This window comes from Pristiophorus japonicus, chromosome 9 (assembly GCF_044704955.1).
Source record: "Pristiophorus japonicus isolate sPriJap1 chromosome 9, sPriJap1.hap1, whole genome shotgun sequence".
In the NCBI taxonomy this organism is placed as follows: Eukaryota; Metazoa; Chordata; class Chondrichthyes; family Pristiophoridae; genus Pristiophorus; species Pristiophorus japonicus.
This window is the reverse complement of record NC_091985.1, coordinates 229,113,695-229,126,507: the sequence shown is the minus strand read 5'-3', so window position 1 is coordinate 229,126,507 and position 12,813 is coordinate 229,113,695. Positions and strand designations below refer to the sequence as shown.

General features: G+C 49.8%; 1 protein-coding gene across 1 annotated transcript in view; it reads left to right on the top strand.

Annotated features, from left to right (window-relative positions):
• ftsj3 (FtsJ RNA 2'-O-methyltransferase 3) overlaps positions 1–12,813 on the top strand; it is a 150,262-nt gene that overhangs the window by 23,711 nt on the left and 113,738 nt on the right. The window contains exon 4 of the mRNA XM_070890930.1: positions 10,062–10,141. Coding sequence (XP_070747031.1) covers positions 10,062–10,141 — 80 coding nt within the window. The remainder of the gene's footprint in view (positions 1–10,061; positions 10,142–12,813) is intronic.

Sequence of the window (12,813 nt, the reverse complement as noted above, 5' to 3'; positions counted from 1 at the left end):
CGGGTTAGATACAGTGTAGGGCTCCCTCTACATTACCCTGACCGTGTGTCCCCCTGCCCCCCATTTTATGATATCGAATGGCGGAGCAGGCTCGAGGGGCCGTATGGCCTGCTGCTGCTCCTAATTCATATGTTCTTATATCTGTACTCCTCTAATTCTGCCCCCTTGATCGTCCCTGATGTTAATCGCTCCACCATTGGTAGCCGTGCTGCCCGTGTCTAGGCCCCTTCAGCTCTGGAATTCCCTCCCTAAAGCCCTCCGCCTGTCTCCCATCTCCTTTAAGACGCTCCTTAAAAACCTACCTCTTTGACCAAGCTTTTGATCACTTGCCCTAATTTCTCCTTATGTGGCTCGGTGTCAAATCTTTCATGTTATTGCACTGCTATGAAGCGTCAGTAAATGGGGGTATTGGGAGACAGACAATACCAGATAATAATAACGACAACTTGTGTTTATAGAGCGCCTTTAACGTAGTAAAATGTCCCAAGGCGCTTCACAGCAGTGTTACAGGACACAACACATACACTTAACACAGAGCCACAGAAGAAGAAATGAGGGCAGGTGACCAAAAGCTGGGTCAAAGAGGTAGGTTTTAAGGAGCGTATTAAAGGAGGAGAGAGGCGGAGAGGTTTAGGGATGGTGTTCCAGAGCTCGGGGCCCAGGCAGCTGAAGGGCCGGACACCGATGGTGGAGCGATTATAATCAGGGATGGTCAGGAGGGCAGAATTAGAGGAGTGCAGACATCTCCAGGGGGGGGGGGGGGGGGGGGTGGGGGGAGGTTGTGAGGCTGCAGGAGATTACAGAGATAGGGAGGGACGAGGGCCATGGAGGGATTTGAAAATAAGGATGAGAATTTTGAACGCGAGGCGTTGCTTAACCTGCAGCCAATGTAGGTCAGCGAGCACAGGGGGTGATGGGTGAGCGGGACTTGGTGCGAGTTAGGACACGGGCTGCTGAATTTTGGATCACCTCGAGTTTACGTAGGGTAGAATGAGGGAGGCCATAAACTGTAAAGATAAAATATTGAAAACTGCTAATTTTGCTTTTAAACTGCCAACCACTGCAGAGCAATGATAGAAATCAACTTTCAATCATTGCTGGTTGGTGTGTATGTGACAGAGAGAGAGCGAGAGAGACAGAGAGAGACAAGTCTAGAAGTAACAAAGGCAAGGATGAGGGCTTCAGCAGCGGATGAGCTGAGGCAGGGGCGGAGACGGGTGATGTTACGGCGGTGGAAATAGGCGGCTATGTGGCCGGAAGCTCATTTCGGGGACTGATATGACAGCAAGGTGCAGCAGATAGATGAGAAATAGGAGGGAGCCAAGGAAAGACCCTTGGGGGACACCAGGGGTAAGGATGCGGGGGTGGGAAGAGAAGCTGTTGCATCAGCGTACATGTGGAAAATAGAGGAATTAGGAGGGAGAGACCCCAGTAATTGGGGGATTGGGGGAGAGAGCTCCAGTAAATGGGGAATTGGGAGATAGAGACCCCAGTAAATGGGGGAATTGGGGGAGAGAGACCCCAGTAAATGGGGGAATTGGGGGAGAGAGACCCAGTAAATGGGGAATTGGGGGAGATAGACCCCAGTAAATGGGGAATTGGGGGAGAGAGACCCAGTAAATGGGGAATTGGGGGAGAGAGACCCCAGTAAATAGGGGAATTGGGGGAGAGACCCCAGTAAATGGGGAATTGGGGGAGATAGACCCCAGTAAATGGGGAATTGGGAGAGAGACCCCAGTAAATGGGGAATTGGGAGAGAGACCCCAGTAAATGGGGAATTGGGGGAGAGAGACCCCAGTAAATGGGGGAATTGGGGGAGAGACCCCAGTAAATGGGGAATTGGGGGAGAGAGACCCCAGTAAATGGGGGAATTGGGAGAGCGACCCCAGTAAATGCGGAATTGGGAGAGACCGCAGTAAATGGGGAATTGGGAGAGAGACCCCAGTAAATGGGGGAATTGGGAGAGAGACCCCAGTAAATGGGGGAATTGGGAGAGAGACCCAGTAAATGGAGGAATTGGGAGAGCGACCCCAGTAAATGCGGAATTGGGAGAGACCGCAGTAAATGGGGAATTGGGAGAGATACCCCAGTCAATGGGGGAATTGGGAGAGAGACCCCAGTAAATGGGGGAATTGGGAGAGAGACCCAGTAAATGGGGGAATTGGGGGAGAGACCCCAGTAAATGGGGGATTGGGGGAGAGAGACCCCAGTAAATGGGGGAATTGGGGGAGAGAGACCCCAGTAAATGGGGGAATTGGGGGAGAGACCCCAGTAAATGGGGGATTGGGGGAGAGAGACCCCAGTAAATGGGAAATTGGGAGATAGAGACCCCAGTAAATGGGGGATTTGGGGAGAGAGACCCCAGTAAATGGGGGAATTGGGGGAGAGACCCCAGTAAATGGGGGATTGGGGGAGAGAGACCCCAGTAAATGGGGGATTTGGGGAGAGAGACCCCAGTAAATGGGGGATTTGGGGAGAGAGACCCCAGTAAATGGGGGAATTGGGAGATAGACCCAGTAAATGGGGAATTGGGGGAGGGAGACCCCAGTAAATGGGGGAATTGGGAGATAGACCCCAGTAAATGGAGGAATTGGGGGAGAGACCCCAGTAAATGGGTGAATTGGGAGATAAACCCCAGTAAATGGGTGAATTGGGAGATGGACCCCAGTAAATGGGGGAATTGGGAGATAGACCCAGTAAATGGGGCAATTGGGAGAGAGACCCCAGTAAATGGAGGAATTGGGAGATAGACCCAGTAAATGGGGGAATTGGGGGAGAGACCCCAGTAAATGCGGGAATTGGGAGAGAGACCCCAGTAAATGGGGGAATTGGGAGATAGAGACCCCAGTAAATGGGGGATTGGGCGGGAGAGACCCCAGTAAATGGGGGATTGGGGGAGAGAGACCCCAGTAAATGGGGGAATTGGGAGATAGACCCAGTAAATGGGGAATTTTGGGAGGGAGACCCCAGTAAATGGGGGAATTGGGAGATAGACCCAGTAAATGGTGAATTGGGGGAGAGACCCCAGTAAATGGGGGAATTGGGGGAGAGACCCCAGTAAATGGGTGAATTGGGAGATAGACCCCAGTAAATGGGGGAATTGGGAGATAGACCCAGTAAATGGGGGAATTGGGAGAGAGACCCCAGTAAATGGGGGAATTGGGGGAGAGACCCCAGTAAATGGGGAAATTGGGAGATAGACCCAGTAAATGGGGGAATTGGGGGAGAGACCCCAGTAAATGGGGGAATTGGGAGAGAGACCCCAGTAAATGGGGGAATTGGGAGAGAGACCCCAGTAAATGGGGGAATTGGGAGAGAGACCCCAGTAAATGGGGGAATTGGGAGATAGACCCAGTAAATGGGGGAATTAGGGGAGAGAGACCCCAGCAGATGGGAGAATTGGGGGGGAGAGACCCCAGTAAATGGGGGAATTGGGAGATAGACCCAATAAATGGGGTAATTGGGAGATAGACCCAGTAAATGGGGAATTGGGGGAGAGAGACCCCTGTAAATGGGGGGATTAGGGGAGAGAGACCCCAGTAAATGGGGGAATTGGGGGAGAGAGACCCCAGTAAATGGGGGAATTGGGAGAGAGAGAGACCCCTGTAAATGGGGGAATTAGGGGAGATAGACCCCATTAAATGGGGGAATTGGGAGAGAGACCCCAGTAAATGGGGGAATTGGGAGAGAGAGACCCCGGTAAATGGGGAATTGGGAAATAGAGACCCTGGTAAATGGGGGAATTGGGAGAGAGACCCCAGTAAATGGGGGAATTGGGCGAGAGAGACCCCAGTAAATGGGGGAATTGGGAGAGAGACCCCAGTAAATGGGGGAATTGGGAGAGACCCCAGTAAATGGGGGAATTGGGGGAGATAGACCCCAGTAAACGGGGGAATTGGGGGAGATAGACCCCAGTAAATGGGGGAATTGGGAGAGAGACCCCAGTAAATGGGGGAATTGGGGAAGATAGACCCCAGTAAATGGGGGAATTGGGGGAGATCGACCCCAGTAAATGGGGGAATTGGGAGATAGACCCAGTAAATGGGGGAATTGGGAGAGAGACCCCAGTAAATGGGGGAATTGGGAGATAGACCCCAGTAAATGGGGAATTGAGGGAGAGAGACCCCAGTAAATGGGGGAATTGGGAGATAGACCCAGTAAATGGGGGAATTGGGAGATAGACCCAGTACATGGGGAATTGGGGGAGAGAGACCCCAGTAAATGGGGGAATTAGGGGAGAGAGACCCCAGTAGATGGGGGAATTGGGGGAGAGAGACCCCAGTAAATGGGGGAATTGGGAGATAGGCCCAGTAAATGGGGAATTGGGGGAGAGAGACCCCAGTAAATGGGGAAATTGGGGGAGAGAGACCCCAGTAAATGGGGGAATTGGGGGAGAGAGACCCCAGTAAATGGGGGAATTGGGAGAGAGAGACCCCAGTAAATGGGGGAATTAGGGGAGATAGACCCCAGTAAATGGGGGAATTGGGAGAGCGAGACCCCAGTAAATGGGAGAATTGGGAGAGAGAGACCCCAGTAAATGGGGAATTGGGAGATAGAGACCCCAGTAAATGGGGGAATTGGGAGAGACCCCAGTAAATGGGGGAATTGGGAGAGAGACCCCAGTAAATGGAGGAATTGGGGGAGGGAGACCCCAGTAAATGGGGGAATTGGGAGATAGACCCCAGTAAATGGGGGAATTGGGAGATAGACCCAGTAAATGGGGGAATTGGGAGAGAGACCCCAGTAAATGGGGGAATTGGGGGAGAGACCCCAGTAAATGGGTGAATTGGGAGATAGACCCCAGTAAATGGGGGAATTGGGAGATAGACCCAGTAAATGGGGGAATTGGGAGAGAGACCCCAGTAAATGGGGGAATTGGGGGAGAGACCCCAGTAAATGGGGAAATTGGGAGATAGACCCAGTAAATGGGGGAATTGGGGGAGAGACCCCAGTAAATGGGGGAATTGGGAGAGAGACCCCAGTAAATGGGGGAATTGGGAGATAGACCCAGTAAATGGGGGAATTGGGAGAGAGACCCCAGTAAATGGGGGAATTGGGAGATAGACCCCAGTAAATGGAGAATTGGGGAGAGAGACCCCAGTAAATGGGGGAATTGGGAGATAGACCCAGTAAATGGGGGAATTAGGGGAGAGAGACCCCAGCAGATGGGGGAATTGGGGGGGAGAGACCCCAGTAAATGGGGGAATTGGGAGATAGACCCAATAAATGGGGTAATTGGGAGATAGACCCAGTAAATGGGGAATTGGGGGAGAGAGACCCCTGTAAATGGGGGGATTAGGGGAGAGAGACCCCAGTAAATGGGGGAATTGGGGGAGAGAGACCCCAGTAAATGGGGGAATTGGGAGAGAGAGACCCCTGTAAATGGGGGAATTAGGGGAGATAGACCCCATTAAATGGGGGAATTGGGAGAGAGACCCCAGTAAATGGGGGAATTGGGAGAGAGAGACCCCAGTAAATGGGGAATTGGGAGATAGAGACCCTGGTAAATGGGGGAATTGGGAGAGAGACCCCAGTAAATGGGGGAATTGGGCGAGAGAGACCCCAGTAAATGGGGGAATTGGGAGAGAGACCCCAGTAAATGGGGGAATTGGGAGAGACCCCCGTAAATGGGGGAATTGGGGGAGATAGACCCCAGTAAACGGGGGAATTGGGGGAGATAGACCCCAGTAAATGGGGGAATTGGGAGAGAGACCCCAGTAAATGGGGGAATTGGGGGAGATAGACCCCAGTAAATGGGGGAATTGGGAGAGAGACCCCAGTAAATGGGGGAATTGGGAGAGAGACCCCAGTAAATGGGGGAATTGGGGGAGATCGACCCCAGTAAATGGGGGAATTGGGAGATAGACCCAGTAAATGGGGGAATTGGGAGAGAGACCCCAGTAAATGGGGGAATTGGGAGATAGACCCCAGTAAATGGGGAATTGAGGGAGAGAGACCCCAGTAAATGGGGGAATTGGGAGATAGACCCAGTACATGGGGAATTGGGGGAGAGAGACCCCAGTAAATGGGGGAATTAGGGGAGAGAGACCCCAGTAGATGGGGGAATTGGGGGAGAGAGACCCCAGTAAATGGGGGAATTGGGAGATAGACCCAGTAAATGGGGAATTGGGGGAGAGAGACCCCAGTAAATGGGGAAATTGGGGGTAGAGAGACCCCAGTAAATGGGGGAATTGGGGGAGAGAGACCCCAGTAAATGGGGGAATTGGGAGAGAGAGACCCCAGTAAATGGGGGAATTAGGGGAGATAGACCCCAGTAAATGGGGGAATTGGGAGAGAGAGACCCCAGTAAATGGGAGAATTGGGAGAGAGAGACCCCAGTAAATGGGGAATTGGGAGATAGAGACCCCAGTAAATGGGGGAATTGGGAGAGACCCCAGTAAATGGGGGAATTGGGCGAGAGAGACCCCAGTAAATGGGGGAATTGGGAGAGAGACCCCAGTAAATGGGGGAATTGGGGGAGATAGACCCCAGTAAATGGGGGAATTGGGAGAGAGACCCCAGTAAATGGGGAAATTGGGGGAGATAGACCCCAGTAATTGGGGGAATTGGGAGAGAGACCCCAGTAAATGGGGGAATTGGGAGATAGACCCCAGTAAATGGGGGAATTGGGGGAGAGAGACCCCAGTAAATGGGGGAATTGGGAGAGAGACCCCAGTAAATGGAGGAATTGGGGGAGGGAGACCCCAGTAAATGGGGGAATTGGGAGATAGTCACCCCAGTAAATGGGGGAATTGGGGGAGGGAGACCCCAGTAAATGGGGGAATTGGGCGAGGGAGACCCCAGTAAATGGGGGAATTGGGGGAGGGAGACCCCAGTAAATGGGGGAATTGGGGGAGGGAGACCCCAGTAAATGGGGGAATTGGGGGAGGGAGACCCCAGTAAATGGGGGAATTGGGGGAGATAGACCCCAGTAAATGGGGGAATTTGGAGATAGACCCCAGTAAATGGGGGAATTGGGGGAGAGAGACCCCAGTAAATGGGGGAATTGGGAGATAGACCCAGTACATGGGGAATTGGGGGAGAGAGACCCCAGTAAATGGGGGAATTAGGGGAGAGAGACCCCAGTAGATGGGGGAATTGGGGGAGAGAGACCCCAGTAAATGGGGGAATTGGGAGATAGACCCAGTAAATGGGGAATTGGGGGAGAGAGACCCCAGTAAATGGGGAAATTGGGGGTAGAGAGACCCCAGTAAATGGGGGAATTGGGGGAGATAGACCCCAGTAAATGGGGGAATTTGGAGATAGACCCCAGTAAATGGGGGAATTGGGGGAGAGAGACCCCAGTAAATGGGGGAATTGGCGGAGAGAGACCCCAGTAAATGGGGGTTGGGGGAGAGAGACCCCAGTAAATGGGGCGTTGTGGTCAAATAACCACCCTCGAGTCTGCTAAGTCCAGCAAGTAAAGAGTTTATTCGAGCACATGCAAGGGTGTGATCCCTCAGTTGCCTGAGATACTGCACACAATACAGAGTTTGCAGCATACATATATAGTGCACAAGTTACCGTAACTTCTGTTTTTTTTTTGCGACAGTCATAAATCAGTACAAACTGTTCACAGCACTTATCACACAACAAGCTTCACGACCCAGTTAATCAATGGAGTTATTCAGATCCCGCATGTGTCTCCTGTTACCTTAACTCCTAGCCTTGGGCCTCCCATTTCCTTCATTCTTCTTGTTCTGAACATACCAAAGAGTAATTTTCCCAAGCTTCTAAATAACACTTTATTTTCCCAAGCTCCTAATTGAGCTAGCTGTCTCTAAAGACACCCGTTGGTCAAGTATCCCATCATGCCTAGGTGAAGAACCATTACTATCTGCAGCTCTTATTTCAAAGATGCACTTTCCCAACAATTCACGCATTGCTATTATAATGTTAGCCTAACCCCGCTTGTCACACTTCGCCGAGGTATTGGGAGAGAGCACCGCTAAATGGGGTAATAATAACTTTTCTTTATAGAGCGCCTTTAACGTAGTAAAACGTCCCAAGGCGCTTCACAGCAGTGTTACAGGACACAACACATACACTTAACACAGAGCTACAGAAGAAGAAATTAAGGCAGGTGACCAAAAGCTTGTTTTAAAGAGATAGATTTTAAGGAGCGTATTAAAGGAGGAACGAGAGGAACGAGAGGAACGAGAGGAACGAGAGGAAGAGAGGAAGAGAGGAAGAGAGGAAGAGAGGTAGAGAGGTAGAGAGGTGGAGAGGCGGAGAGGTTTAGGGAGGGAGTTCCAGAGCTCGGGGCCCAGACAGCTGAAGGGCCGGACACCGATGGTTGAACAGTTATAATTGGGGATGGTCAAGAAGGCAGAATTAGAGGAGTGCAGACATCTTGTGGGGCTGGAGGAGATTACAGAGATAGGGAGGGGCGAGGCCATGGAGGGAGGGATTTGTTAACAAGGATGAGAATTTTGAAATCGAGGTAAATGGGGGTATTGGGAGAGGTGTAAGGTAAGCTGTGAGGAGGACACAAAGTTAAGTGTGTAGTCAGGTTAAGTCAGTGGGGAGTAAGGTCGCAGGTGGAGCATAATGTGAGGAAGTGTGTGGTTGTTCACTTTGGTGGGAAGAATAGCAAATCTGAATCTTTTTTAAATGGTGAGTAACTATTAAATGTGGGTGTTCAGAGCGAAATTCATGGCTGAACATGCAACATCAGTACCCCATTCCTGCTTTCTCGCCATACCCCTCGATCCCCCGAGTAGTAAGGACTACATCTAACTCCTTTTTGAATATATTTAGCAGAGATTGAGTAGGTTGGACCGATACTCTCTGGAGTTTAGAAGAATGAGATCACATTGAAATATACAAGATTCTGAGGGCGGATTGACAGGTTTAGCTGCTGAGAGGTTGCTTCCCCCAGGCTGGGGTGTCAAAAACTGGGGGTCACAGTCTCAAGGTAAGGGATTGGCCATTTAGGACTGAGATGATAGAAAGTGTGAGGTCTTTGGCAGAAAAAAATGAAAGAGCAAGTTATTATTTAAATGGAGAAAGATTGCAAAGTGCTGCAGTACAGCGGGACCTGGGGGGTACTAGTGCATGAAATACAATAGGTTAGTATGCAGGTACAGCAAGTGATCAGGAAGGTCAATGGAATCTTGGCCTTTATTGCAAGGGGGATGGAGTATAAAAGCAGGGAAGTCTTGCTACAGCTATACAGGGTATTGGTGAGGCCACACCTGGAATACTGCGTGCAGTTTTGGTTTCCATATTTACGAAAGGATATACTTGCTTTGGAGTCAGTTCCGAGAAGGTTCACTCGGTTGATTCCGAGGATGAGGGGGTTGACCTTTGAAGAAAGGTTGAGCAGGTTGGGCCTCTACTCATTGGAATTCAGAAGAATGAGAGGTGATCTTATCAAAACATACAAGATTATGAGGGGGCTTGACCAGAGAGGATGTTTCCACTGATGGGGGAGGCTAGAACTAGAGGGCACGATCTTAGAATAAGGGGCCGCCCATTTAAAACTGAGATGAGGAGAAATTTCTTCTCTCAGAGGGTTGTAAATCTGTGGAATTCGCTGCCTCAGAGAGCTGTGGAAACTGGGTCATTGAATAAATTTAAGACAGTGATGGACAGTTTCTTAACCGATAAGGGATTAGGGGGTTATGGGGAGCAGGCAGGGAAGTGGACCTGAGTCCATGATCAGATCGGCCATGATCTTATTAAATGGCGGAGCAGGCTCGAGGGGCCGTATGGCCGACTCCTGATCCTATTTCTTATGAGATGTGGAGAAATGTCTTCACTCATGGAGGGTAATGAACCGTTGGAATTCTCTGCCCCAGATGTGGAGGCTCAGTCTTTGCATATATTCAAGGCTGAGATAGATAGATTTTTGGATATTAGGGGAATCAAGGGTTATGGAGATCGGGCTGGAAAGTGGAGTTGAGGTCAAACATCAGTCGTGATCTTATTGAATGGCGGAGCAGGCTCGAGGGGCCGTAGGACCTACTCCTGCTAATTTTTGCCTCCTTATGTACCCAGTGTCGGCACCGAGCGCTCCCAGGGTACCTACAATTTTCCTGTCCCTCTTTGTTTTCTAGGCGTTGATCTTGTTCCGATTAAAGCGATCCCCAACGTTGTGACGATCCAGGACGATATCACCACGGAGAAATGTCGGCAGGTGGGGCTCGCGGTTACTGTGCCTCTTGTTTGTGATGTGTGTGTGTGTCTCTCTCCCTCGCTCTCTATATCAGCTGTGTCTCAGTGGGCAGCACACTTGCCTCTCAGTCAGAAGGTTGTAATTTCAAGTCCCACTCCAGCGACTTGAGCAAATAAATCGAGGCTGACACTCCAGTGCGGTGCTGAGGGAGCGTCGCAATGTAGGAGGGCCAGTACTGAGGGAGTGCTGCACTGTCGGAGGGGCAGTACTGAGGGAGTGCTGTACTGTCGGAGGGGCAGTACTGAGGGAGTGCTGCACTGTCGGAGGGGCAGTACTGAGGGAGCGCTGCACTGTCAGAGGGGCAGTACTGAGGGAGTGCTGCACTGTCGGAGGGGCAGTACTGAGGGAGCGCTGCACTGTCAGAGGGGCAGTACTGAGGGAGTGCCGCACTGTCGGGAAGAGGAGCAGAGTCCATGATCAGATCAGCCATGATCTTATTAAATGGCAGAGCAGGCTCAAGGGGCCGACAGTGCAACGCTCCCTCAGTACTGCCTCTCCGACAGTGCAGCACTCCCTCAGTACGGCCCCTCCGACAGTGCAGTACTCCCTCAGTACTGCCTCTCCGACAGTGCAGCACTCCCTCAGTACTGCCTCTCCGACAGTGCAGCACTCCCTCAGTACTGCCCCTCGCACAGTGCAGCACTCCCTCAGTACTGCCCCTCCGACAGTGCAGCACTCCCTCAGTACTGCCTCTCTGACAGTGCAGCACTCCCTCAGTACTGCCCCTCGCACAGTGCAGCACTCCCTCAGTACTGCCCCTCTGACAGTGCAGCACTCCCTCAGTGCACTGGAGTGTCTGTCTCGGGTTTGTCCTGAAGTCTCTAGAGTGGGAATTGAGGCCGCATCCTTCTGAACTCAGGTGAGGGTGCTAACAACTGAGTCACAGCTGACACTTTACAGATGGCACGATGATATTCGCTATTTAAACCATAATGGGCTAAGACCACTCATTTGGATCTCAATTACTGTCGCCTCATCACCCAGATTATTGTCCAGTAATATAACCCTTACACTACTGTACCCTGGATTATTGCCCAGTAATATAACACCCATTCTACTGTACCCTGGATTATTGTCCAGTAATATAACCCCTACACTACTGTACCGTGGATTATTGTCCAGTAATATAACCCTACACTACTGTACCCTGGATTATTGTCCAGTAATATAACCCCTACACTACTGTACCCAGATTATTGTCCAGTAATATAACCCCGACACCACTGTACCCAGATTATTGTCCAGTAATATAACCCTACACTACTGTACCCTGGATTATTGTCCAGTAATATAACCCCTACACTACTGTACCCTGGATTATTGTCCAGTGATATAACCCGTACACTACTGTACCCTGGATTATTGTCCAGTAATATAACCCCTACACTACTGTACCCTGGATTATTGTCCAGTAATATAACCCTACACTACTGTACCCAGATTATTGTCCAGTAATATAACCCCTACACTACTGTACCCTGGATTATTGTCCAGTAATATAACCCCTACACTACTGTACCCTGGATTATTGTCCAGTAATATAACCCCTACACTACTGTACCCTGGATTATTGTCCAGTAATATAACCTCTACACTACTGTACCCTGGATTATTGTCCAGTAATATAACCCTACACTACTGTACCCTGGATTATTGTCCAGTAATATAACCCCTACACTTCTGTACCCTGGATTATTGTCCAGTAATATAACCCCAACACTACTGTACCCTGGATTATTGTCCAGTAATATAACCCCTACACTTCTGTACACGGGATTATTGTCCAGTAATATAACCCCTACACTACTGTACCCTGGATTATTGTCCAGTAATATATTATCCCTACACTACTGTACCCTGGATTATTGTCCAGTAATATAACCCCTACACTACTGTACCCTGGATTATTGTCCAGTAATATAAACCCTACACTGCTGTACCTTGGATTATTGTCCAGTAATATAACCCTTACACTACTGTACCCTGGATTATTGTCCAGTAATATAACCCCTACACTACTGTACCCTGGATTATTGTCCAGTGATATAACCCGTACACTACTGTACCCTGGATTATTGTCCAGTAATATAACCCCTACACTACTGTACCCTGGATTATTGTCCAGTAATATAACCCTACACTACTGTACCCAGATTATTGTCCAGTAATATAACCCCTACACTACTGTACCCTGGATTATTGTCCAGTAATATAACCCCTACACTACTGTACCCAGATTATTGTCCAGTAATATAACCCCTACACTACTGTACCCTGGATTATTGTCCAGTAATATAACCCCTACACTACTGTACCCAGATTATTGTCCAGTAATATAACCCCTACACTACTGTACCCTGGATTATTGTCCAGTAATATAACCCCTACACTACTGTACCCAGATTATTGTCCAGTAATATAACCCCTATACTACTGTACCCTGGATTATTGTCCAGTAATATAACCCTACACTACTGTACCCTGGATTATTGTCCAGTAATATAACCCGTACACTACTGTACCCTGGATTATTGTCCAGTAATATAACCCTACACTACTGTACCCTGGATTATTGTCCAGTAATATAACCCCTACACTACTGTACCCTGGATTATTGCCCAGTAATATAACCT